The sequence below is a fragment of the Notamacropus eugenii genome, chromosome 1 (assembly GCF_028372415.1).
Source record: "Notamacropus eugenii isolate mMacEug1 chromosome 1, mMacEug1.pri_v2, whole genome shotgun sequence".
NCBI lineage: Eukaryota > Metazoa > Chordata > Mammalia > Diprotodontia > Macropodidae > Notamacropus > Notamacropus eugenii.
The window spans coordinates 432,457,109-432,483,645 of NC_092872.1; the positions used below are offsets into that span (position 1 = coordinate 432,457,109).

The following is a 26,537-nucleotide window of genomic DNA, read 5'->3' on the forward strand; positions in this document are numbered from 1 at the left end:
CCCTTTCTCTTGTCTTTCGGCTTGACAGACTTGGGAGATCCAGCAGAAGAAAAAGTCCGACAAATTGGAGTTTAGCCATAGGAGAGAAAAACGACATTGAGTAGGCCCCGCCGTCCCGGAAGGAGGGGGGAGACGATCCACATTTCCCCCTCGACTGCGGCCTGGAGGCATTGGGAGCGGCCGGTCTCCATTGGGATCCCGGGGCGGGGCGGGGAGGAGGGGCGGGGCAGTTCCGGTGTGCTTGCTGGGGAGCCGCGGGAGCGCCGAGGACCTCCTGAGGGCGTCGCTGCGGGCCCCTCGGCGGGTGGCACGTGAGTGTGGGGGCTTGGTCCGAGTGAACTCGAGGGAGCCCCGCTTGGCATCGCGGGGTGCGGCCTGGCTGGCCTCCCAGCTCCGCTGCTTCTCGCCTGGTCGATGACAATGGGCAGGTTCCCTTCCTCTCCCTTCATCCCTAAAAGTGGGGGGTGGGGCCGAAGCATCTCTTACCTCCTCACATCATAGGGTCGCGTTCATGAGATGTGGAGGGATCCTACCTTGTGTGGCCGCAGAGCCCCCCATTCTCGCCCCCCCATTGACCCGGGGGCTTGCCTGCGCTCCCACAAGCACGAGGGACCTTGACTGGCTGCATGTTCTCTTACCCCGCCTCCCATTTGTAAGGGGTTCTTGGAGGTCATCTGCGTGTGCCGAGAGAGGAGCCTTGTGCTTGCAGCGCCCGCCCTCCCTCCTTCCTTCCTCTCCTCCTTCCTCCCTCCCTCCCTTCCTTCCTTCCTTCCTTCCTTCCTTCCTTCCTTCCTTCCTTCCTTCCTTCCTTCCTTCCTCTCCTCCTTCATTCCTTCTTCTTTCCTTTATTCTCTTCCTTCCTTTCTTTGCTTCCTTCCCTTTTCCTTCCTCCCTCCCTCCCTCCCTTCCTTCCTTCCTTCCTCTCCTCCTTCATTCCTTCTTCTTTCCTTTATTCTCTTCCTTCCTTTCTTTCCTTCCTTCCCTTTTCCTTCCTCCCTCCCTCCCTCCCTCCCTCCCTTCCTTCCTTCCTCCCTCCCTCTCTCCCTTCCTCCCTTCCTTCCTTCCTTCCTTCCTTCCTTCCTTCCTTCCTTCCCTCCTTCCTTCCTTCCTTCCCTTCTCTCTTTTTCTCTTTCTCTCTTTTTCCTAACATTTACAGCTGCCCAGCAAGGGAATAGATTGGGCAGCCTTCAAGTCAATGCACAATTATGAAATATCTCTTATGTGCGGGTACTTAGGTGATACAGTGGATAGAGGGCTGTCCCTGGACTCAGGAAAACTTGAGTTCATATGTGGCCTCATACACTTCTGAGTTATAATAACTTTGGCAAGTTCTTTTGCACCCCAAAATCAAAACACCAAACTGCATTTTGCCTCAGTTTCCTCATCTGTAAAATGGAAATAATAATAGTACCTATCTTCCAGGTTTATTGTGAAGATCAAATGAGATGATAAGTGTAAATAGTTTACCACAGTGTCTGGCATGTACTAAGTGCTACATAAATGTTAGCTATCATCATTTTATTTGTAATTACATGCGAGGCACTATTATGGCTATGTATTTTTAAAATATATATATATATATTTTTAGTTTTCAACATTCACTTCATGGCTATGTCTTAAGGAACTAAGGATACAGAGATAAAAATGAATCAGTCTCTGCACTTAAGGAATTTTAAGTTCTGCTGGGAGGATATAGCATGTAACCAGATCTGTAAAATACAAAGTCTACAAAGTAATTTCAAGAGATAGTGCTAATAGATGAGAGGATCAGGAAAAGACTTATGTGTGAAGCAGCATCTAAAGCTGTGCTTTGAAGGGAAGTACAGCTTCTGCCAGGTAAAGGAGAGGAGGGTGTTCATTACTTCTCTGTTGGAGTGAAGCATGTTCAAAAAGCCACTGAATGGGAAAGGGAATATATGGGGATAACTAGCAGGTCAGTTTGGCTGGAACAGAGCATGTGACAGAGTGGTATGACATGAAACTTGGAAGGAAGATGGGGACCACGATGTAAATGGCTTTACATACCTGGCCAAGCATTTCTTATTTTATCCCGAAGGCAGTGAGGAATAATTAAAGATTTTTGAGGATGGAGCTAATATGGATAGACCTTTTCTTAATAATATCAATTTGGCAGTTTTGTGGGATATGAATTATAGAAGAAAGAGGCTGGAGTTAGCAGGAGGAAATTCTAGCCTTTCAGGGGAGAGTTCATTTGGGTTAGAACTAGGGTAGAGGCAATGTGAGTAGAGAGAAGAGAACATCTATGAGATGGATGGAGATAGGATTTCAGCACGACTTGGCAACTGATTAGATAAATGAGTTGGGGGAGGTTAGAGGGGCCAAGAATGACTACAAAGTTATGCACTTGAGTGATTGGAAGGATAGATAGTACTAGTCAAGTCAAATGAGCATTTATTAAAACATCTGCAATGTGCCAGAAAGGTAGGAAACAGTCTCTGCTCTCAGAGAGCTCACAGTCCGTCAGGGGAGACAACATGTCAATAACCATATACACAATTTATAAACAGGATAAACTGGGGAGAATCTTAGAGGGCAGACATTAAGATTAAGGAGGCCTAAAAAAGGCTTTTTGCAGAAAGTGGGTTTTTTTCTTGTATTTGAAGTAAACCAGGAAGGGGAGATGAAGAGGGAGAAAATTCCAGGCATGGCAGACAGCTAGTGAGAATGATTGTAGTTGGGGTGATGGAATGTCTTATGTTAGAAATAGCAAAGAGACCAGTGTCACTGGCTTACAAATGTGTGGAGGGCAGAGGAAGGTGTAAGTAGACTGGAAAAGTAGATAGGGACCAGGTTATGCAGGGCTTTAAAAACCAAGGAGATGATTTTATCTTTGCAAGTAAGATGAAAGTTGTGTTTTGGACATGCTAAATTTTAGATGTCTAGAATATCCAGGTGGTGATATCCAGCAGGAAGTTGATAATACAGAACTTCAGTACAAGGCAGAGATGAAGGCTGAATGTATGGATTGGGACAAAAATGCTTAGAGATAATTGAACTCAGAGTAGTTAATGAGATTAACAAAGAAGAGACTAGGTTCCTAGTGGACATGTATGTTTAGCAGGCAAAAGGAAAAGGAGCTCTAACAAACGTGACTGAGAAGCAGTAATACAAATGAGAGCAGAATTGGGTAGAGCACTGTCATAGAAGCCAAGGAAGAAGAGACTACCCAGAAGGAGGGTGTGGTTGTTTCAGATTCTTTGTGACCCTATATAGTGTTTTCTTGGCAGAGATGCTGGATGGATTTGCTCTTTCCTTCTTCAGCTTATCTTACAGATGAGGAAACTGAGGCACACAGGATTAAGTGAGGTGCCCAGGGTTACACAGCTAGTCTGAGGCTGGCTCTGAAGTCAAGTCTTCCTGAATTCAGATCAGGAGTGAAGCTGAGGGTGTGGATGACAGTGTTAAAAGCGACAAAGAGATCACGAAGGATAAGAACTGAGAAAAGACCATTGAATCTGGCAGTTAAGAAATAGTGCACCCTAGGTCACTAAGGGATTCAAGCAGAAGTTAGAAGACTAATTATCCACGATGTAGCGGAGGGGATTCTGAGTAAGATTTGGACTAGATGAATATAATGTTAATGGGATAGGAAGATCTTCCCCATCCATTAATAGGCCTGTGTGACTGACCTGCCTTGAGCTCTGGCCCAGGTCAGCTGTGATATGAACTGAGTCACATGGAGCCCATTGTGGGAAGAGCTTGCCCAATGGAATTTTAGCTGAAATTGTCGGTTGTTGTGTTTTGTCCTTTGTTCTTGAAGAGGACCATGACATCAAGATGGTGACATGACTTGCAGCTGACTTCGATCTGAGTGAGGGAGGGCTGTGCAAAGTCACCAGACTCACTTTCTTCTCCTGAGCCATCTGGGTCCAGTGGCCTGATATTCATCAGGATGACTGGAGATGGCCAGGATGCAATGGGATACCCTGGCCCTGTCAGGCTAAGATCTTATAGCATTCTCATTTTGAGTGAGATACACCCATTCAGTAAATAGGCTTCTTTAAGTAGTCACTCAAGGGATGGCCCCTTTAATCAAAAAAAATAAAAATCAAACTGAGAGTAGAAGACCCTCAGGGTTCTTGGGTAAAAGAGAAACAATTACTATTTAATATTTAAATCCACTGTGCTAGGTGGAGTAGAATGATGAGGAGAGAGAGGTGAGCTAGCGTTGGAGGAGAGAGGGATTTTGCCTACTGGAGCTTGTTTGTAGGGAGGCCTAACAGAAAAAATGCTTAAGATGTTGGCATTTTCTGGATTGGTGATGAATACCTTGCTAAATCTTACCTCCTGGTATCCTAATGGTGATGTTCTAACTAAATATTTTGGTTTTGCCCTTGAGGAAGAAAGTTTATTATGTTTTGTGAATCTACCCTGGAAATACATATATGCATGTTCATAGCAGATGCTATGGGTATTGGTGTTACAATGAGCTCCAAGTTCCCTACAATATTCTAATATGTGATGATACTAAAATTATTTTCAGTTCTATTTGGCAATTCTTCATTAAGTGCCTATTTGTGCAAGGCAGGGTTCTGGGCCCTGTGGATAGAAAGACGAAGAGAATACAATCCTTGCTGCCCTAGGAAGCTAACACATTCTTAGGATTAGTTAGGCAGTGGTGAGTTTGACATATACAGGGATAAATATAATACAAAGTAGGGAGTGCTAAGGGCAAAGAAAATATCCAATGTTCTTTAGAATAAATTGAGGAGGAATTGACTTGCCCAGTGTAGAACAGGTAATAAAGTAGAAGTACGGAAATTTGAACCCAGGGTTTCTGACTCCAAATCCAGCTTCTTTCCTTTTTTTTATTAAAGAATATTTTGTTTAAAATTTTTTTCTCTGTTAGGTGTAAAAACAATTCTTAACATTCATTTTTTATCATTTTTGAGTTCCAGATCTCCACTTCTCTTTTCTCCCCTCCTTGAGAAGGCAGGCACTTTGATATAGATTATACATGTGCATACATGCAAAGCATATTTCCAGGTAACTCATATTGCGAAAGGGAATATAGACAAAAAAACCCATGAAAAATAAAGTTTAAAAAAGGCATGCTACTATCTGTATTCAGACTCCATCAGTTCTTGCTCTGGAGGTGAACAGCATTTTTCATCCTAAGTCCTTCAGAATTGTTGGAGGTCATTGTTGCTGTTACTGTGGACAATGATGTCTTGACTCTGCTTACTCCCCAGCTTCTTTCCTATGCACCACACCAACTCCTCTAGACTATCCCTAGTAACCTCTGCTTTTAAACTCTGCCAGTGATGGGGAGCTTATATGATGCCTCATATGGTTTTCATTCCATTGAGGGATAGCTCTGTTTCTCAAGAAGTTTTGTCTTATATTGAACTGAAATCTGTCTCTTTGTAACCTTGGTTAATCGAAATCTCCAACTTGATCTTAGCTCTGCCTTCTAGGGTCACACAGAACAAGTCAGCTGTGAGGAACCAGGCCAGGCTTTGGTCCTGCCTTCTCAGGCTGGAACATGCACAGGGGGATCAGGTGAGGCTCCAGAAATACTGCTGGGGCCAGCCGACTCTGGAGTGGTGCCTGAGGGGCTGCTTGGGGCTGGGGCCATTTCAGTGAAGCAACAGCTGGCTTGAAATGGATATGACCTTGCCAGCTCATTTCCTTCCCAGGCTCCTGTGGGTAGCAGGCCTCTGCTGATTCCTGGGTTAGCCTGGAGAAAGGAGAGGGCAAGGGGAAGGGCAACACTATCTGGCCTTGATGCTTCCCTAGTGAGGGCTATGTTACCCTTAACTGAAAAAGGAAACAGCAACTGGTAGGAGGAAAACTGTCTTGATTATAAAAAGCCCCAGATGCCCCACCCAGGACTTTAAAAGAGACTAGGAGACTTAAAAAAAGCCCCAACAACTGAGGTATTTATTACACATTGTTTTGACACAACAGACACTTCCCAACCAGCACAATATATTTCTCCCCTTTCTACTGTACCCCCTCCTAAGTATATTTCCCCAAAACCAGTTAAGCTAAAACTAGTCTTGGGAGAGTTTTAGAACTGGAGTTAAAGGGCTGTGTCCAGATGGCTAATTGAGAAAGGTCTGTGGGGCTTGCTTCCTCTCAGTGATCAGAGCACTGTGTGGGTAAAGCCCAAGTCTCATACCTCAGGGAGGGGCATAGCTTGCTGGCTTGTTGATGAGGGTGCCTGTGGGTATAGTGCAGGGTTGGAGGGCAAGAATGCCCATTTTTTATGGCAAACTCATTTCTTATACTGCAGAAGGAGCCTGTTGTGCCACATAGTCACAGAATGATGACTAATCATGATTCCCATTTTAATGAAAGTGCTGGGCCTCACAACAAACCTGTGAGGTAGTTGCTGTTATTATCCCCATTTTATTGATAAGGAAACTGAGGCTGAGAGAGGTTAAGTGACAACCTAGGGTCACATAAGTTATCTGAGACAGGATTCACACTGATTACAAGTGAGGCCCTGTCTCAAATAAGAAGAGGGAAGGAAGGGGAATAAATATGTATATATCATCTACTATATGCCGGGTACTGTGCTAGGTGATTTTTCCAAGAATTATCTCATTTGAGCCTCACAACAAGGTGCTATTAATACCCCCCCATTTTATGGTGGAAGAAACTGAGTGAAGCAAGTTAAGTGCCTTGTGCCTTGCCAAGGTCACACAGCTGGGAAGTATCCGAGGTTGGATTTGATCTGATTCCAGGTCCAGTGTTATGTCCCCCAATTCTCTCTTAGGAAGAAGGTTATCTATGAATTAGTAAGTTCCTAGAAGGCAGAGACAGTGCCACTTTTGTCTTGGTGTCTCCAGAATTTAGCAAAGTGCTTGTGCAAGTAGTGATCAGTGAATGCCTTTTTACTTATTACTAAACAAGTCCTGAGTAGTGGCCAAAGGCAAATAGAGTTTAAGTGACTTATCCCAAGATGAGTACTTAGTGTCAGGGTAGGAGTTGATAGTCTTCTTGACTCTAAGCCCTGGATGATACCCACTATGCCAAAAGGTTAGATGGAAGATGTTAAAAGTTGTAGAAAGTATGCTGGAATCAGCTTTAGGAGGCCAACACCCAGTTTGGTATCTAGACTCAGTTAATAGTTATGTGAGGTTGGGTCCATCACTTTCCTTCTCCAGCTTCTTAGAGTCCTAATGTAGGGGTTGGATTAGATGGTCTCCAAGGTCGTTTTCACCCCTATGTCCAAAGATATATTTTTTTTAAACAAGTGCGGAAACTGTGGCCTACATAGATTCCTACAGCTCTGAGGTGTTATCAGAGCTAGGATTCAAACCCAGATCTCCTTAATCAACTTTTGGGTTCTTTCCATTCCACTTCTCTATCTTTTTAAGGGCAGAAGATTAGAGCTGGAAGGCATCTCAGAGCCTCCTTTATCAGATGAGCAGATTTGAGATTCCGAAATGGAAAGTCTTACAGTAAGGCAGTAACAGAATTAGGACTCAAACTCAGATCTTCTGACACCCAGGCTAGGGCTTCTTCCTCATGACTGCTATGTTGCTCCTCTAAATGCATGAAGCTGTGAGGGGCCAGGCTTGGTGGGGGGGAGGGGAGGGGTGACAAAACAGTGGAGGAATGGGGGCTTCACCCTAGGGACCATTCTCTGTCACAGATCAGGGGCATAGGCAACTAGCTTGGGCTCAGAAAGGTGCTGGGAGCAGAGGAGGCAATCCTGGAGGGTGGAGCCACTTGTAGAATTCCCTAGATTATTTTGATTTCAAGTGTATCATCATTGTGTCATCCAGTTACCCAGAAAGAAACTCTTCTACTGGGGAATTTTAACTTGTCCCTCCCTCAGTCCCACCCTAAGGGAAAAAATGGCAGTAGAGCTGGCATTAGACTAGAAATCAGCTGACCTGGGTTGGAGTTCTGACTTTGGGACTGCCTCAGTATCCTCCTCTGCCATATGGGGATTCTCTAACAGTTGAGGAAAGAGGATGGCAGAGATGTATTGGGGCAGGGGAGGTCTGTGGACCTCATCTCTTTTGCCCAGCCCACCTAAGTTCAATATTTTTTTGATAGACAAGGACACTGAAGCCTAGAGAGGGGAAATGATTTGCTCAAGATTACCCAAGTGAGTCACTGATAGAGACAGGATAAAGATCTAGGTTTCCTGATGCCCAGTCTAGGGCTTTCTCCATAGCATTACACATCCCAGGAAAGCAGAATTAAAAGGTACGTGTTGAAGCTTGAAAGAGATAGTTCTCAAATAAATACCTTCAGTTGCTTCTCAGTCTTTAGCATGACATTTGAGAACTTCCGTGTTACCCTAAAAGCCTATCCCTCACTGTTCCCCACTTTGCCCAGATAGTAGGGGCTTCTTTTGTCCTCAGAATAGAGGAGACACGTTCCCTTGTCCAGTACCGTGTGACCTTGGTTGTATAAAACACAAACCTTTAACTTCTCTGGACTTTGGTTTCCATATCTGTAAAAGGAAGGGATTGGACTAGAAGGGTTCTTGGTTTCCTTTTAGCTTAGATTCTGTGATCCAATAACTGTCTTCCTTCCTTCTGCCTAGTCCTTCCAGTTCTTCAGGGTCTAGCTTCAGTTCTGCCCAGGGATTGAGTTCTTCCCTGAACTTCTAGAGTCAGCCAATTGTCATTTAGCGTTTATTGAGTACTTATGTGCCAGAGACTGTTCTAAGCTCTGGGGATGCTAAGAAAGGTCAATAGTCCCTGTTCTCAAGGAGCTCACAGTCTAATGGAAGAAACAATATAGAAATACCATCGTACAAACAAGCTATAGACAGGGTTCATTGAGGGTGGTCTCAGAGGAGAGTATGATGATTAAGGAGAACTGAGAAAGGCTTCTTGTCAAAGGAAGCCAGGAGAGCTAATGAGGAGGGAGACAATTCCAGGGATGGGAGCATGCCCTGTAGTTAGGAGAATCGTGTGCCTTGTGCTTGAAACAGCAAGGAGGCTGTCACTGGTTTGGAGAGTATGTGAAGGGGAATCAGGAGTAAGAAAACTGGAAAAGTAGGAAGGGACCAGGTTAAAAAGGGCATCAAGCAGAGGATTTTATATTTGACCCTGGAGATGATAGGGAGCCACTGGAGTTAATTGAATGAGAGGGATGACTAACTGCTTTTCCTGTTCATAGGATATTAAGCCTAGATAACCTGGCTTTGTTAGTGCTCTTTTCTTGGATGTAATTTTTCTCTTCCATTAGACCCTATTTTTCCATTCACCGCTTTCATCCCCTGCCCAGAGCAGGTGCTCGGTAAATGTTTGCTGATATGTTGTTTGTCTACTGGAAGCGAAGTCCAAAGACACTAAGGGCACCATGGGCATCATCTCCTGTGTCCTACTGGCCTCTGTTTGATGTGTGTGGCTCTTGTTCCTCTAATTTGAGCTCCTAAAATCCAGGAACCCATCTTATTTATCTGTATTTCTCTATAGAGCAAGACTGAGCAGGTAGTTATAGTTCAGGAAATATTTAAAGGTAGTAGTGGCCTTAGAAGGTAGCATGTGGAGCTGCAAGGGACCTTGGAGATGTTGAATGCACTTCATTCTTTTTGTTTTTGGATTTTTTTTATTCCTGAAAAAAGAAAGAATCATTTTAACACACACACACACACATATTATATACATATATATATATACACACACATATATTATATATTATCTTTTTAAAAAAATATTAATTTATTTTCAGTTTTGAACATTCACTTTTATAAGTTTTAGATTTCCTCCCCCTCACTCTTCCCTCCCCAAGGCGGCATGCAACCTGATATGGGCTCTACCCATACATTCCTACGAAACACATTTTCACATTAGTTATGTTGCATGGAAGAATTATAGCAAATGGGAGAGACCATGAAAAAGAAAAACTAAAAACAAAAAAGAAAATAGTCTGCTTTGCCCTGCATTCTGACTGCATACTTCTTTGTCTGGATGTGGACGGCATTTTCCGTCGTGAGTCCTTTGGAGTTGTTTTAGGTCCTGCATTGCTGAGAAGGGCTATCCTTCCTTCATTTTATCAGGAAGGTGAGAATAATAACAGCCCTGACATTGCCACAGCACTTCAAGGTTTGCTGAGCACCTTACAGAGGACCTCGGAGCAGTCTGAGGATCTCAGATTTAGAGTTGGAGGACCTCAGAGGCATCTCTTCCAATGCTTTTATTTTACAGATAAGAAAACTGAGGCTTCCAGAATCTCAGTGAGTTTCCAAGGGTTACCCAGCTGGGGTCAGAGGCAGATTCTGAATCCAGGGCTTCCTGATTCCAAGTTCATTGCTCTGTCCACTGTACCACAATTATTACTGTCCCATTTCACAGCTTAGAAAACTTGAGACACTGAAAGGTGATGAGATTGGTCTGTGGCCACATACCTATGAGTGTCAGAGGCAAGATCTGAACTTGTGTCTTTCTGGACTCCAAGCGCTTTTTTCTTACTATGCAAAATCTCTTGCCTGAGACTATGCAGCTAGTTTGTGTTAAAGCTGGGACTAGAACCCATATCTCTTATTCTTAGTACAAATCTCTTTCCATTTATACCTGGCTCTTGCCCACTTATAATCTTTGAACTAAAAGGGTTCCCACTTTATTTCAGGGACAGACAAACACATGGCATTCGTTCTTCTGGGGGGTGGTACAGACTGGAAATAAAATTGTTTTATAAGGCAGGGTAAATTTAAAAGAACCCTGAATTTGAAACCAGAGTACTTGGGTTTGAATCCTACTTAGCTCTATTACTTACAGTGCAGGTGACCTTGGGCAAGGCTCTGGACTTGTGTGGGTTCCAGCTTCATCATCTGAAAACTCAATAGACTAGATATGGCTTGGCCTGAATGACTTCCAAGATTCCTTTCTCCTCCACAGATTTTGATAAATTCCTGAATGATCAGTCTCTAAGGGATAAATAAGGGAAGCTCCAGGTGTTTGAGGAGTATGCTGGGAAGTTGGTATCCAGGAGAAAGACCCAGGCTTAGCCATCCACTGGATACCCCTTGGTGACTTTACCAGAGCATTGGGCCTTCCTGAGGCATCCTATTTCTATAGCTACTTTAAAGCTTTCAATCTTTCACAAGAACCCTGTGGAGGAAGGAGTGCAGGTATCATCATCCCTACTTTACAGATGAGGGTATAGAGTCTCAGGGATGAAGTGATTTGCCCAAGATTAAGCTCTTTGTGTCTGAGACCCTGAAGAACTCAAGACCTGTAAGTTCCCAGTCCATTTTTTTCCCATTACATTGGCCTAGCTGCCTCTGCTGGCATGTGAGCTGGTGATGAAGGATGATCCTGCTCAGAGAGGGCAGGAGAGGAGAGGGAGATATGGATCGATTTCCTCTCGGGATCTTTGGTTGGAAAAACCTGGCAGCTCAGGTTCCAGGGTGACCCCATCTGTGCCCCAGGGATGGGTGGGCAGGTTGGTGATCAGTTCAGGGCTGACTCATAGTTGGGGGAGAAGAGAGAGACCCGTCCCTGCTGAGTCACCTTCCTCCCCCCTGTTTTCCTGGGTAGCTGGCCTAGGGTCTTACTCATAGGGATGAGGATGTGGGATTGGGTTCCCTTTTGGCCCATCTTGTTTCATTATTCTCCCAGGAGCGGACTTCTGCTTGGCAGGAGAGGGAGGGGGCAGCATCAAGCCCCAGAAGTTTCTTTGCTTCAGTGCCATTGTTAGAATTCATAGGCCTGGCTCTGCTCCGTTGGGAGTTATTTGAAAGAATGCTAGATTTGCAAATTAGACCTGGATTTGAGTCACAGCTCTGCCATTTACTCGCTGTGTAACCCTGGACAATTCTCTGCCCTCCTGAACCTTCCGGTCACAATTTGTAAAATGGGCTTAGTATCACCTGCACCAGCTCATTTAATTAACTTTAAGTTAATATGGAAAGGATAATGAGGAAGTCAGAAAATAACAATGGCAATAATGTATGTTAAGGTGGTATGGAAATGGGAGCTATTATTATTAGCTATTTACAGGATGATCAGCCTGCACACCCTGCCCTGCCTCCATCATCCCTGAGTCGCTTTCTCTTCCCCTCCCCTCTGGGCAGGCTGAAGCAGAGTCAGTGCATCCACCAACTAGTTGGCAAGCATTTCTCAAGCACCCACTGTGTGCTAGGCACTGTGCTAAAACCACTGGGCAAGAGGGAAAGAACTTTTGACCTCTTGAAAGAGGTTGGAGGGTCCCTGTCTACACCAGCAGACTGGTTTGGGACGAGGAGACAGGATCTGAGAATCTCAGAGAGGGAAGGGGCCTTAAAAACTGTGGTTCCCCCTTTTGCCTGAAATGGGAGTCCCCTCTAGAGTATCCCTGGCCAGTGGTCACCCACACCTCTGTCCTCCCCACTCCTGAGGATTATAACAGCAGCTTACATTGCTGTAGTGTTTTACATCGTATTTTCCTCTCAACAGTCTTGTGGGGCAGGTGGTAAAAGTATGATATTCTCAGTTTTATTGAAGTGTAAATTGAGTCCCTGACAGGGGAAGTAACTTGTCCCAGGTCTTATAGAGAGATATTTATAATGAGCCAGAACTAGAACCTGTCTCCTGATTCTGATTTCAGGCTTCCCTTTCTGCCCTAACATCCTATTCTGTGGTTCCTTCCCAGCCCTGACCTTCTGTGTTCCAAATGGCCATCCATCCCATTCTGATCCATAGTCATGGATCATGAGCCTATCGTCAGACTCAGGATCCCTTGGGTTGGAGCTTCTGGCGCACTCCTCCTGGAGGTGGGGCTGGGATCTAAGTGCTCAGATGTCTCCACCCCACGTGGGCCTTCCCCCATGCCTGGGTCACGGCTGGTTACGGCTCTTGCAGCTAGCTCCCTGGGGCCCTGAGCTCCTCCCTCACCCTTCTGGGCTTGTGTGTGTGTGTGGAGTGGAGCAGGGGCTCCCTCCCATTCCCTGGTTCCTTCTCAGGTAACACCTGGGCCAGGGCAGCGCAGCTCCCCTGTGGATGGCAGCAGGAAGTTGCGCAAAGGCAGGTTATCTGAGCTCTAGGGGAGCCAGCTCAGAGTAGGGCAGAGCAGAGGGGGACTGGCGGCTGGAGAGAGTACGGACAGGTATGTGGCTGACTTTAGACCTAGGACTCCGGAACTCCTGGGGGGTGGTGTATGAAATCTTGAGGCACAGGTGAGCCCTGGGAAGAACAGCTTGGGGGGTTAAGGGGAATATTTATTCTGGGACTGTTTCTTAGGTGATTGGTGAACCCCCACTCCTCTTGGGCTGGTGCTGCTAATGCCTTAGTGACAATGGCTCTGAGGTTTTTGGATGAAGATGCTTCTTTCTTTCCTCCCCTCTCCTTACCCCCCAACAGAATTTCATTCCCTACCTGAGGCACAGAGGCTGAGGAGGAAAACTGAGACCATTTATAGGTGTATATATATGTGTGTAGAGAAGAGAAGGCTGGGTTCTGGGTAATAAGAGTGGGTCAGGGCCTGAACCAGGGGGGCTTTGTTAATTTGGCAGACAAGGAGGGACTGGGATGAGAGGCACTCCTCCCCTCTCCCCTTTCCCTGTGAGGAGCTGTATAGCATGTACTCCAGGACCCTTTAATGAGAGATAGGTTGGCTCCTCTAAGTCGGAGGATAGAGGGTGTCCATGGACTGGGTTCTGGGGACATTTCCCTTGCCTGATCTGCCATTCATCATGCTTGCCCTGAGTCACTCATTGGGGCTATGCCAGCAAATTTGGGCGCATCATTTGAAAACCCGTCACAACTGGCTGTTGGCTAGACTTTGGGGCTAGGCCAGGGCAGGGCATGGAAACAAATTCTGAACAAATCTCCTTGCTATGAACTTTGACTCTTAGAATCATGGGATTGAAACTTGAAAGGGGCCTTAGAAATCATCTAGTTAAATCGTCCCATTTTATATATTTTGCCCAGGAAGGGCAAAATGCTCGCTCAGAGTCATACAGCTAGTAATAGCAGGGACAAAATTCAGATCTAGGTTCTGACTTCCATTCTAGAACTCTTTCCCTTACAGTGCCCTCCGTGCCTCTTGGGGGAAGGTTAACATTGCCTTACCTTTCAGAGCTTCATTTTCCTTGTCTGTAAAATGGGATAAATTATATATGCTATCTAATCACATGCTTAGGGTGCTTGAGGATTCAGAAAGAACTAATGTTTTGGAAACTTGAGGGAGGATTAGAGGTCCATTTTTGTACCCTGTTAGCCAAGAGTCTTCTTGAATTTGAGGCCATGGTAAGTTTTTTCCAGTGACTTCCCCTGTGTAGGCATCTATTGAGGTAGCCCCTAGCCAAGGGTGCCTGAATCTTTGTTGTCTTCGTTTTTGGGGGGTTAAGTGCAGTCCCCTCCCACATTCCCTGGGCTTGAATCTTTGGGATCATTCTCTGTGATGAAAAATGAGGGATTTGTGAGGATAGCAGAATTATGGGAACTCAGCTGGCCCATCTGCAGGGGGTGGAGTGCTGTGGCCCTTGGCATCTATGACCTCCTTCCCAGGGAGTGAGCTCTTGCCAGCAACGAGTCTGACTGGTTTGTGGGCCTCTCCCCGACCAGCCAGCTCTGGGAGGTGCCTGCATGAGCTCCCAAGACCTGGGCAGGAAGAGGGAAAGAGGCTGGCAAGTATTGGGAGGAGGGCACATTTCTAGTAGCAGGTCACTTAGCCAGGGGGTTGGAGCTACTTGGAGGGGCTGGGGACTCTCCTTGAGCTGGCTAGCTTGTGTCCATTTTGATTCAACCAGTATTTATTAAGCATCTGCTGTGAGCTAGCTCTACAAATTTTTGTTGTTGTTTAGTCATTTCCGACTCCAACATGATCTCATTTGGGGTTTTCTTGGCAAAGATACTGGAGTGGCTTGCTGTTTCCTTCTCCAGCTCATTTGACAGATGAGGAAACTGAGGTAAACAGAATTAAGTGACTCACCCAGGGTCACACAGCTAGTAAGTGTCTGAGGCCACATTTGAATCCAGGTCTTCCTGACCGGGTTGGGGGAGGGGGTGATGAGGTGAGGGTGGAGAGAGATTAATTATGGGCACAAGTAAATGAATACAGAGTAATAACATATATGACAAAAACATAATAACATTAATAATACTAAAAAGACTGACTGAGGGCTCAGGGAGGGCCCACGCAGAGTGTCTTTGGATTCAGGCCCCTCTTGCTTTTCACCCCTTTTACAGAGACTCAGAAGGGTGAAGGATCTTCTGACTCAGAATTCCTGGAGAGAACCATTCTTTCTGCCCCACAATTTCTTCCTGCCCACCTCTCCCTGGCTCTGAAGCTGCCAATTCTCTCTCCCAACCTTAGCGTCTCCTGTTCCCTCATTTCATCTCACAGGCATTTATTAAGCTCCTGCTACAGTGCTTGGGCCTGTGATGGAGAAACTCTTTGCCAAAGATGCTTCCAGTGTTAGCCCTTAGGCCCTAGTATGTAGACCAAGGCCTCTTCCCTCCCCCTTCACCAGCCAGCTACCTCTGAGCACTCTTTCTCTGGGTAGGGAGGAAGGGAGAAATGAGAAAGATCTGACCTGGGGCCTCCGGAGACCTAGGTTGGAGACTTAGGTTCTTCACCACTGACTGGCTGTGTGACCTAGGGCTGAATCACATCTCCTGGTATTTTTGGTTCCTTGGTGCTGTTGTAGATCCTTTGCCTGATCCTGCCCTCCCTCCTCCGCTGGCATTGGAGTGGGATTGTGTACATGTTGACTTGATGGAGCCCGGGGCTGTGCTTGCCTCAGCTAAAACTGAGTGGGGGTGAGAGGGCAGGCATGAGGAAAGCATGATAGACACTTAGCTTTCCCTCATCTGTCTGACTTTGGAAGCAGAGAACCTGGAACAAGAGACACAGGAACTTGCTTTGGGGATTGAAATTGGTCATGTGATTTCATTGGTAAACAGAGCTCTCAGGGAGGAATTCTCTTTACCAATACTGGTCTGTGTGATTTCTGCAACTCAGAGTATAGAGAGTTACCTAGGACACTGAGAGGTTAATGACTTGCCCAGGGTCAGGCAGTTAACTCTGTGGCAAAAGCTAGATTCAAGTCTTCCTGACTTTGAGGCAGTCTCTCTATCCACAACTCCACATCATCTCTCATTTGAATTGAATCAGATTCAAATTATAGCTCCGTGACCTTGGACCTGCCAAATTAACCTCTTTAGGTCTTAGTTTTTTCATTTGTAAAATGAGGGGGTTGGATCAGATGATATCCAAGATCCTATCCCACTCTTAAGTCTGTGATCCAATAGGAAGGGAACTTTTTCTCCCGATATCCACACGCTGTATCTCTTTTATTTGGCAAGGCCAGGAAGTGTCAGGACTGTAGTATTTCTGGCAGAGCATGTGGAGTTTTGGAAAAGAGGGCCAGAGCCCTCTTTGGGGTGAATTGTAAAGCTCTAGGGATCACCTAATTCCATCAGCTTATTGTTACAGAGGCAGAAACTTGAGGCCCAGAAAGGTGTAGGGATTTACCCAAAGTCAAATTGTGAGTTAGTGTTAGGATCAGGGCTACTCCCTGGGTCTCCCATGGGGGTCCTATCTGTGGCAGCATGCTACCCGCCTGCCTCCTGGGCAGGGGAAAGCTTCTGAAGGTGCAGATATCTTCCTCATCATTCCTTCCCCCCTTCTCTAAAGTTTTATTCTTTTTCTTTCCTTCCTCCCTTCTTTTGCTCATTCTTTGTAATTCTTTCCTCCTTACTCTACTTTCCCTCACACTCTCATCTCTACCCTTTCCTCCTTTTGTCTCTGTCTCTTGGCTCTTCCTCATTTCTATCTCTTCTCTCATCCACATTCTTTTTTCCTTCCCTCTTTCCCCTAGCTCCCTCTCTTTCCTCTTTGACTTCATTATCTCTCCTCTCTATTGCTCCCGGTTTTTTCATCCCTCATCTTCCTCCTGTCTCCCTCCTCTCTGCTTCTTGCCCATCTCCTCACTCTGTCTCATCCTCTATTTCCCTCTTCTGTCTCTTTTTCTTTCCTCATATCTCCTCCCCTTTGTCTTTCCTTGTTTTCCGTAATTTCTTTCTCTTCCCATTTTTGTGTCCCTTCTGTCTCTCCCCTCATCCCAGTCTCTGCCTTCTCCTAGCTCCCCTCCCCCATCTCCCCCACCTCCTCCATCTGGCCCTCATCCTTCCCTGTTCCCTCCCTCCCTCCCCCTCCTCCATCTTTCTACTTCCCCCCTCCCTTTTCTTTCTCCTTTTCCCATCTTTTCTTGGTCCATTAGGAGAGTGAAGAGTGTGTGTGGAGGGGGCAGGTCTTGGGGCTGTATTTGAAACTCCTTTCATCATGCTGATTGGTTGTTGGGTGAGAGGGGAACCCAGCTAGGGGTGGGGCCTGGGGCCTTGAAATAGGGAAGGGAACTAGTGGGATTTATTCAGTTCAGCTCTCTAGCAGGCTGGAGGAGTTGGTGAATGGGGTTTTGGTGGGAGGGCTAGGGTGGCCAGAAGTGCACGATGCTGGCTTAGATACTACACCTTTGTGCCTTTGTCTGAGCTGGGTTTCTGGCCACAGTTACTGACAGAAGCTCTGCTTCACAATCTTTACCCATTCTTTTCCTGTAGTGGACTGGATGGTACTCTAGCAGACTCAGGAGCCTAGGACGCCCAGCTGTTGCTGTCTCTACCACCCCCTCCAGTGACCAGCCTAGGGTATGTGATTTCTTCCCCATTCCTGCTTGAATTCAGCTTCAACTTCAGCTTCCACAGGTCCCTGGGGTGCTTTATTGGCAAAAGCTGACAGTCATGCCTGTGGAGACCCTGCCCACTGCAGGCAGTCTGAAGGAGGTAGCCCCTGGAGCACCCTGTGCCTCCAGCATGCCCTTTCGCATCCTGACCAAGGGGCCTGGCTACTTCCGACGGCAGGGTGAAGGCAATGTCCGGAAACCGAGTGCTGTGGAGAGGCTGGAGGCAGACAAGGCCAAATATGTGAAGAGCTTGCGGGTGGCCAGCACCCGTCAGGAGCCTATAAAGCCCCTACTCTTGAAGCAACCTCTCTTTAGCCCTGGGGTTCGTAGAGCGATGTTGACACCCAATCGCCGATCCCCAGGTATGGGCAGCCGACGGGCAGAGGCTTGTGGAGCTCGGGCCTCCCTCAACATGGATGTCCTCAGCAACCTCATTAATTTGTGTGACAGCCCTGCACCCCTACCTGATGGCCCTCCCCCAGAACGCAAGTGGAAGGCAGGGCCCTCACCTGGACTCAGTCGGATGTCCCTGGGAGATGGGAAGCAAATGAGTCCTGCCACTGAGGGTTCCCTTTCTACTCCTCTTCGACCCCCCAGCATAGCAGCAGTGCGCAGGGTGGATGTCCGGCCCACTGGGGAGCCTCAGATCCGGGCCATGCCCAGCTCACCTGCCAGCCCTTGCTCTAATCTGGGCATCTCACCAGGCCCCAGTCCCCAAGAGGGCCCTCGACGTCTTACCCACCTGCACCGCTCCAAATCAGACCTGAGTGACCGCTTTTCCAGGGCCACAGCCGACCTTGAACGCTTCTTTAACTACTGTGGCCTGGACCCAGAGGAAGCCCAGGGCCTGGGCGTGGAGCACTTTGCCAGGGCCAGCTCGGACATAGTCTCAGTTAAATTCCACAGTGTCAGCACCAGCAGCTCAGAGGGAACTCGCTCCCAGCGCAGTGAGGCCACAGCCGAGGACAGGGCCAGAGATCGAACACCTTATGGTGTCTCTGTCATTGAGCGAAATGCCCGTGTCATTAAGTGGCTGTATGGGCTTCGGCAGGCTCGTGAGGCAGCTCAGAGAGCTTCCAATGTTTAAATGCCCCTGGCTTTGTGCTCCTGAGGAGAAGGGGTGCTCTGGGCCCCCTCCTGGGAGGGACAAAAGGCCCTGTAGCTATCACTGTGGATACCCACAGTGGGGAGAGGCACTCTCTCCCTATCACCCCTGGCTCCAGGGTTATTGTTGGACATTTTGATGGAGATCAGGCCTAGGATTGTTGGTCCAGGAACCTCAGGAGAGATTTCTTGCATGTTGGGTTCCATGAAGCCAATATCTTCAGCAGAGATGTGGCCTCCCTAGACCCTTCTCAGTAGACTTGATGGGAAGCAGACACTGACAAATGCAGAAAGTGGTGGTGGTGGTGGTGTGGGATTCCCCTTCCTACAGGGAATTGGAGGAGGAAGCCAGTAGTGCTTCTAGGAGTGGAGAGAGGAGCCAACCTGTGGAATCCCAGACCAATGTGAAGCCCTATCAAGCTCATTCTTTTTATTGACTGATAGAAGGTTTGAATGAGAGGAGGGAAGAGGCCAGAATGTATGGTGTGAAAGCCTCATAGGTGGCAAGACCCACTCCCCCCACCCCAACTTGTCCCAGATCCTCTTAGGGTATTCCTCCAGCACAAACTGCTTTGCTGATGCTCTGCCTGGCAGCTGCCTGTGAGAGGGTGGGAATTAGAGTAACCAGCCCTCCCAGCATGGGAGTATATCTGGAGCTTGGAGCATCAGGATGCCCACCAACCTGGCATCAGAAGGACATGGTGCTGAGGCTGGAGATACGATCAGTTTTCCCTGTTCCCTCCTGATAGCCTCATTTCGCATCTCCTCCATTCCTAGTTAGGGCTTAGGGTGCACACTTAGTATGTGGTAGGGTGCCTGTTCTGGTGCCCCCAGCATCTTCCCTTGAAGCCACAGAAAAAGAGTATGTGTGAATGTGTGTGTATGTGTAGTGGGGGGGGGGGGGGATATAATTCATAGATAGACACTCACTACCTTGTTTCTGCTGGGCATATTCCCCAAGAAATTGGACTCTTGGTCTCTCCCTTCCCTTGAGCTCTGGGGACCCAGTTTGACCATGCTACTAGCTGGACCCCTGTTGTTCTTCTCTGGAGTTTGCTCTTTGTAAATAAACCTAAGTGGTTTTGCTTTGGATAAAAAAGTCACATTCTGAAAATGCTGTTGTCAGTTTCTTGTTTTCAAGGTATGAGCCCAGGCCCTGGCTCTGGGGTGTGTGTTGAGGGGGTGGGAGAGGGAGGGAGAAAGGGGACAGACCAAAGCTTTGAAGGCCTCAGTAATTATTAACTCTTCCCTAGATAAGCTGGGATTTTGGAGGGCAGAGTCTTCCCTGAACAGGCCTAGTCCAGCCTGGCCTATTGAAGGGGCCAGCACAGAATGGGATAGTAGAAAAAACACTGGGTTTGAAGTTACAGAGGAGATGAATCTGAATCTTGGTCCTGCTGCTTTGCTGCCTGTGTGTGACTTCATTTCCTTTCTCTGGGCCTTAGATTTCCTCATCTGAAAAAAAAGAGTTGGTTTGGATCAAGGGCCCTTACCTTTTTTTGCATGCTGCCTCTTTTTGGCAGCCCTGTAGAACCTAGGGCCTGATTCTCGGAATCAGGTTCTTAAATGCATAAAAAATACAAAGAATTGCAAAGGAAACCAAAGACTAGTGAAAATAGAGGTGTATTTTTTCCCATTCAAGTTGACAGATGCCCTGAAATCTATCCATAGATGACCCCTTGGGCTTTTGTGGACCCCAGGTTAAGAACCCTCAGATAAGATGATCTTAAGGCCACTTCTTAGTTCACCCAGTTCTTCTGACCACAGCCAGCTCTCTTCCTTCCCTCATATTCCAAATCACAGAAGAGTAAAGATCTGAGGACAAAGGGAGAAGGGCAGAGAGACAGGAGACACAGGAAAAGAGGCAGCCAGAGAGGGAGGGAACAGCAGACAAGAGACCAAGACCAACACTGAATAGGAAGTTGGGAAACCTTCCTGATTCTGAGAGAGCAGTGAATTTGTAGTCCAAGCCCCTGGGTTCCTATCCTAGCTCTTGACACGACCAGCACAGCTTGTTAAATCATTTCTCTCTCTGAGCCTCAGTTTCCTCTGGAATTTGATGACCCCCAAGATCCCTTCCAACTCGGAATGTATGAGCCTTTGGGCTTACTGTGGGAATTTGGGCGAGTCACTTCTAGTCTCCAGGCTTCAGTTTCCTCTTTGGTAAAATGAGGGGGGTTGAATTAGAGGGTTTCTAAAGCCTCATCCAGTTTTGGAACTCTGAGATGCCTACATTTTGGACTCCTTGTTTTTCCGTGTCCTTGCTAGAGGGATGAGTGGAGGGAGGCAACCCAAGGAAGGAGGAGTCAGAGATTACAGCTGTGGCCACTTGGTTTGAGTGCCTAGGGAAGAGGGTAGCTGGGAAGCTGCTAGACCTGCCAGGATGAGTCTGGGGAAGGAGAAATGCTTTCCTCTTTTCCCCGGGGATCTTGCTGGCCAAAGGATCAGGAAAGGAAAACACTAATCAGTTTGTCGGTTGGAGGTTTTTATGGTCGTTTTTTGTGAGAGCATTGAAAGGAGATTTCCGATTGATGCTGAAGTGGTTGTTGAAAAATATCCAAGTTGTCCTAGCCAGCAGCAAATAGGCCTTTATTTGTCAGAGAGCCAGGCAGCTCCTGAACTGAGCCTTGGTGACAGTCTTAGTCTTAAAAAAGGAGACCTGGTTTCTAGTCCCAGCTCTGACTCATTTGTGTGACCTTGGGCAAGTCATGTCCCATTTCTGAGCCTTAGTTTCTACTTCTGTAGAATAAGGATTGGATTGTATGATCTCTAAGATCCCTTCTGGCACATTTTAAGACATTTCATGTTTTTATCTAAACTTTACAAAGCAGGATGGTATAATGGATAGAGGGCTAGCCCTGGAATCACTCAAAAGCCCTTCCCCAGACATATACCAGCTATGGGACTGTGGACAAGTTATTTAACCTGAGGATGCCCCAAGGTAACACTCTAAGACTAAAGTGCAGAGTTGCTGATCTGTGTTGATAAAGGGAGTTTCCACACTGGGAGTTCTCTGTACTGATGAAATCCTTCTCAACTGCCCCTTGTGCCACCTTTGGCACTACTCTCCCCACCCCTTCCGCCATCTGACCTTTCTTTCTCCTTTGGCACAGTGCTCTGCACACAGCAGGTACCTAATATATCTTTGCTGAACTGAATTATTGAAAATCCCTTCAAGCAGAAGAAGCTATGTATGCTTTTAACATCCATCATTTCCAGCTCTAACATCCTTTGGTTCTTTGACCCAGTGACACACTTAGCATCTCCGCTGCAGACTCCCTGGGGAGCATAGAACTAGGAGAAAAGCAGCTATAACTGTTGCCATGGCAACAGTTCCTTCTGCCAAAGCTATTAGGGTAGGGGCTTGTAGCTGTATCTTAAGTATTCTCCATGATAGGGAGGGTTCTAAGGTGAGGGTAACCCACCTAGCCTGCTCTGCAGCATCTGATCTTAGCTTAGTATTTTTTGTATGTATTTGGGTGTGGATGGGTTTTCGAGTGGCTACCCCTACACCCTGGAGGAAACTCCCCCTTCCTCACCTTCTGTAGGCATATTTCTATTCACCCTGAATCACACTCGTAGAATGTCAGCCCACAACACAGAATGGCATTGCCAGAAGGGATTGCAAATGTAATCAAATTCAACCCCCTTATTTTACTGATGGGAAAATAGAGGATGAAGAGACTTGTCCAGGGTCACCCTGCCCTAGTGTTCTATAATTCATTCTCCCTCATCCCAGAAGGTCTGGGAGCAGGTGTGCACAACTCCAAATTGGGTCCAGCTTTCTTGGTGTGCCTTTCCTGGGCCCCCGGAAAAGGCAGGTGTGAGGGCAAATGGCCAGGGTCCAGGGAAGCCTGGGAGAGAGGCGCCAGGCAGCTGGTCTTCCTCTTCAGATTCTCCCAGTGTGCTGAGCCAGCACCTTTCCCTCAGCCAAATCCATGTTCTCTATCCCTCCTAACTAACCTAGGGAAACCGAGGGGAATTATAGAATGTCAGTTCTAGGGGGAGTTGAGACTCATCTAGCATGATCGTCTTCTTTTTGGTCGATGCATTTTGTTATCACATCACTTTCATTTCTGAGTCTCTCTCCTTCTCTTTGCCTCTCCCCCTCTCCCTCCCCTTCCCCACTCAGAGAACCTTTCCTTGTAGTCAGTGGGAACTGGGTCTTTGATTTCTTTGGTGTATGGAACTCCTGTAGGAGTTTCCTCCCTCTGCCAGTTTGGATTAGTATGTGCTGTAACTTATGGTCTTAGAAAAGTTAGAAAGTTTCCTAGAGCACTAGGTGTTTTGCTTAGGGTACCATAGTATGTGTCAAAGGCAGGATAGGAACCTAGGGCTTCCTGGCTTGGTCGCCTGCTCTCTTTCTACTATCCCACTATGATTCTCAATGAAGATTAAAAAAAGAAAAGAAAAAATCCTCACTAGAACCAATTGATGCATCTACCTCCTTAGACAGTGTGTGCATCATCTTTCTTTTCTAAAAAAACAAAAATCTGTATTTTTATTTTGTTGAATATTTCCCAGTTAATGTTTAAAAAAGTATGCTTTGATCTGCACGCAAAGTTCATAAGTACTCTTTGGAGGGGGATACCAGTTTTCCTCATGGGGCCTTTGGAATTGTCAGAGGATCATTGTGTTAATCAGAGTAGGTAAGTCACGGCTGATCATCTTACAGTATTGCTGTCACTGTGTACAATGTTCTAGTTCTGCTCACTTTACTTTGCATTAATTCATATAGGTCTTCCCAGGTTTTCCTGGAATCCACAGGCTCATCATTTCTTATAGCACAATAGCATTCCATCACATTCATATACCACAACTTGTTCAGCCATTCCCCATTTTATGGGCATCCCCTCAATGTCCAATTCTTTGCCACCACAAAGAGCTGCTATAAATATTTTTGTACAAATAGGTCTTTTCCTTTTTTCTTTGATCTCTTTGGAATACAGATCTAATAATGATATTTCTGGGTCAAAGGTGTTGCACAGTTTTATGACCCTTTGGGCATAAATGTTTGGACTAGTTCACAACTCCACCAACAGGGCATCAGTGTCCCAATTTTTCCACTTGTCCTCCAGCATTTGTCATTTTCCTTTTCTGGCATGTTAATCAATCTGATAAGTGTGAGTTGGTATCTCACAGTTGTTTTAATTTGCATTTCTCTAATCAATAGTGATGTAGAACATATTGATAACTGATTTCTTTTGAAAATGTACATCATCATTCTATATCCCTGGTGCACTCTTTCCTTCCAACCTCTCCAGTGGGACATATATTCTCTCAGCTCTTCTTTGGGACCAGACTTGATTAGCTTAAACAAGGGAAAACTGAAGTCCAAAGAGGAGGTTAATGTGCCCAGTCACCCAGCTAAAAGTGTCAGTATTTAAACCAGGAGCTTTTGCATCCAGTTTAAATGCTCTTTCTAGTATGCCTTGTTCCAAAACTGTTGGATACGTCTTCTGTCCTTTGGAGCAAAAGCCTTTCCTAAGGTTGAAAAAACTGTTCAGGTTATGGACTCAGGCCTTGTTATGTCCTCTTTTTGGATCCCTCTTTCCTCCACTTTTTTGCCTGTGAAAGGGGACATGGGCATTTGCCCATAGCTACCCTCTAGGGTCTGTCCCCATTGCCTGTGGGGACACTGTCCACCTCAGGGGAAGTAGGATATCCACTCCAATAACCTTTTCTTGGCTCAGGTCCCTGAGGACTGTGGTTTTGATTTGGGAGCCAGAAGAAGTAGAGTTGGATTCCTGTGGGTACCAGTCACTCAGGGTTCCGGCAGAGTCCCATGGTAGGGCCCACCCTATGTTCCCTTGGTTCACAAAATCTGGCCCAGAGCATAGGGAAAAAGTGTGAAAGTAGCAATTTGGCTTGGTCGAGTTGGGGGGGAGCTTGTGGGGATTGGGGGAGGTTTAAGCAAGTAGAGACCTGTGGGATGTGTATGTTCACTGGTTGGTTGGGTGGGAGAGTGGGTGGGTGAGTGAGACCTGTGGGGTATGTGTGTGGCTTGTGGTGTGTGTAGAAATACAGAGGATATAAGCTCATACAGTTCTAGGAGTCCTTGGGGTCCTTTCTAATTTTGTACAATGGGACAAATAATCCCTCTCTACTTTCCTGGGGGTGAGGATGGAGGTTAAGGGTTATGAGGAATACACATATAAGCCATAAATTAAGTTGTCCTGGGTTCCTGTGGTCAATGTGATTGTTTGTCAGGGTATGGGGTCCCTATCCTGCCAATGGACGTGTGCCCAGATGGAGATCCCTCCCTTTCTTGGGGGAGGAAGCAGTAGGGGTGGTCTTGACTGGACCTCTAGCTGTGGTCCTGGGCAAGGCACTTAACCTCTTTCAGATGAAGTTTTCTGTAAAATGGGGAGAATAATACCTACAAACACTTAGTTGTTGTGAGACTCAATGAATCTCAGTCAGTGAGTCTGTAAAGTACTTTGCAGTTCTCTTATCATCTAGTTTAACCTCCTCAGTTTACAGATAAGGAAACTGAGGCTCAGAAGGGACTTTCTGTTCTGGTCATAAAATGAGTGAGTGAAAGAGCCAGGCATTGTGGTAACTTCTAGACTAGGGCTGCTGTGGTCATGTGGTTGACAAATGAGTAGCAAAGCTGGGTTTTGAACCCGGGTCCTCTTGACTTCAGATCCAACACTCTTGCCCTATCCCACATGACCTCTCTGTGAGATAACCAGATTTCTCTGAGCCAAACTACCAGGAGATGTTGGGGTGAAAGTGTCAGGGTTCTGGAGGGTCCTGAGAGCTCTCTTTTGAGGGGAGGTGGCAGTCCCTAGTCAGGCAAGGGACTGCCACATGTTTCCATGGCAACAAAGGCTAACCAACCCCAGCCAATGAGGACCTCCCAGGCTTCCTGCTGGCCCACCTTCCTTGTTCTTATAAACTCTCAGGGAAGAGGCCTGGAAAGAGTCAGTGATATTGCGTGGGGATGTCTGTCCTCTGAGGTGGCCCTCTTTGCTAGGCATACCATTACCCTTTGAAGCAATTCTACTCCTGGTCTTCTGCCTCCCTTCAACCTGGGCTGGGGAACCTGCACCATCCTCACCTTACATATTGTGCCTTTGGAAGGCTGACCAGAAGCCCAGGGAGGGAGAGGCGTCATTTGTGAGAAGCTCAGGTGACATAGACCAAGCTCTGCCTCAGGTTTCCTCCATGGCCTTAGGAAGATGCTCTTGCTGGCTGTTTGGCCCTGGGTTGGGTGATGAGGTGGGTGGATGAGGATGAGAGCAGCCAAATCCTTTTCGTTTTAGAGCTTGGGGCTGCGGAGGAGGGCTTCCTGCCTCTAGGCCTGCCATGAAGCTTCATTTCCAGGCTACCTTGACAGCTAGGCTTCCCTCGAAGAAACACATGAATTCCTCAAGGGTTAACTCACTGTGACCTGGGGCCAGTCATTTCTCCACTCAGTTTCCTTGTCAGTAGAATGAAGAGGTTGCCTTCGATGATTTCTAAGACCCTTTCTCTCAGGTTCTGATATTGTGGTTAGGATGTTGTGACATCCTGGGTTCTGTGGGTCCAAGATCTGAAGAATCTTTATTTACCAAGTGCCAGTTTTACTCTCCTACAGTTGACCTGATGATCACCATGGCCTAGGCCTATGGACTTCAACACAGTGGTGATGCAGCCCCAGAATGAAATATTTGAAGGTGATGATGAAGCTAGAGATTGTGCAAATACTCCAACAATGACTTAGCTCAGGAAAGAATGAGAGCCTTTCCCACAGTCATAGTGGCATCCCAATAAACACAAAGTGACCCAGGGTGGTGTCATGTGTTTACAAAACAACCTCCCAGATGTATTGGTATGTATGTACATG

At 46.7% G+C, this 26,537-nt stretch overlaps 1 protein-coding gene across 2 annotated transcripts; it reads left to right on the forward strand.

Annotated features, from left to right (window-relative positions):
* Window positions 1-218: 218 nt before the first annotated feature.
* FAM110A (family with sequence similarity 110 member A) lies at window positions 219-19,820 on the forward strand. 2 transcript variants are annotated; one of them, XM_072631691.1, is made up of 2 exons: window positions 219-311; window positions 17,481-19,820. In XM_072631691.1, the coding sequence occupies exon 2, from the start codon at window positions 17,661-17,663 to the stop codon at window positions 18,687-18,689; it is 1,029 nt and encodes a 342-aa protein (XP_072487792.1). In that variant the 5' UTR covers window positions 219-311; window positions 17,481-17,660; the 3' UTR covers window positions 18,690-19,820. The 2 variants fall into 2 exon arrangements, with proteins under 2 accessions (XP_072487792.1, XP_072487791.1); XM_072631690.1 differs by lacking the exon at window positions 219-311 and adding an exon at window positions 7,632-13,023.
* Window positions 19,821-26,537: the final 6,717 nt, after the last annotated feature.

Excerpts from the sequence above, each read along its gene's own strand:
- FAM110A (XM_072631691.1), top strand. The coding sequence starts at position 17,661 with ATGCCTGTGGAGACCCTGCCCACTGCAGGCAGTCTGAAGGAGGTAGCC.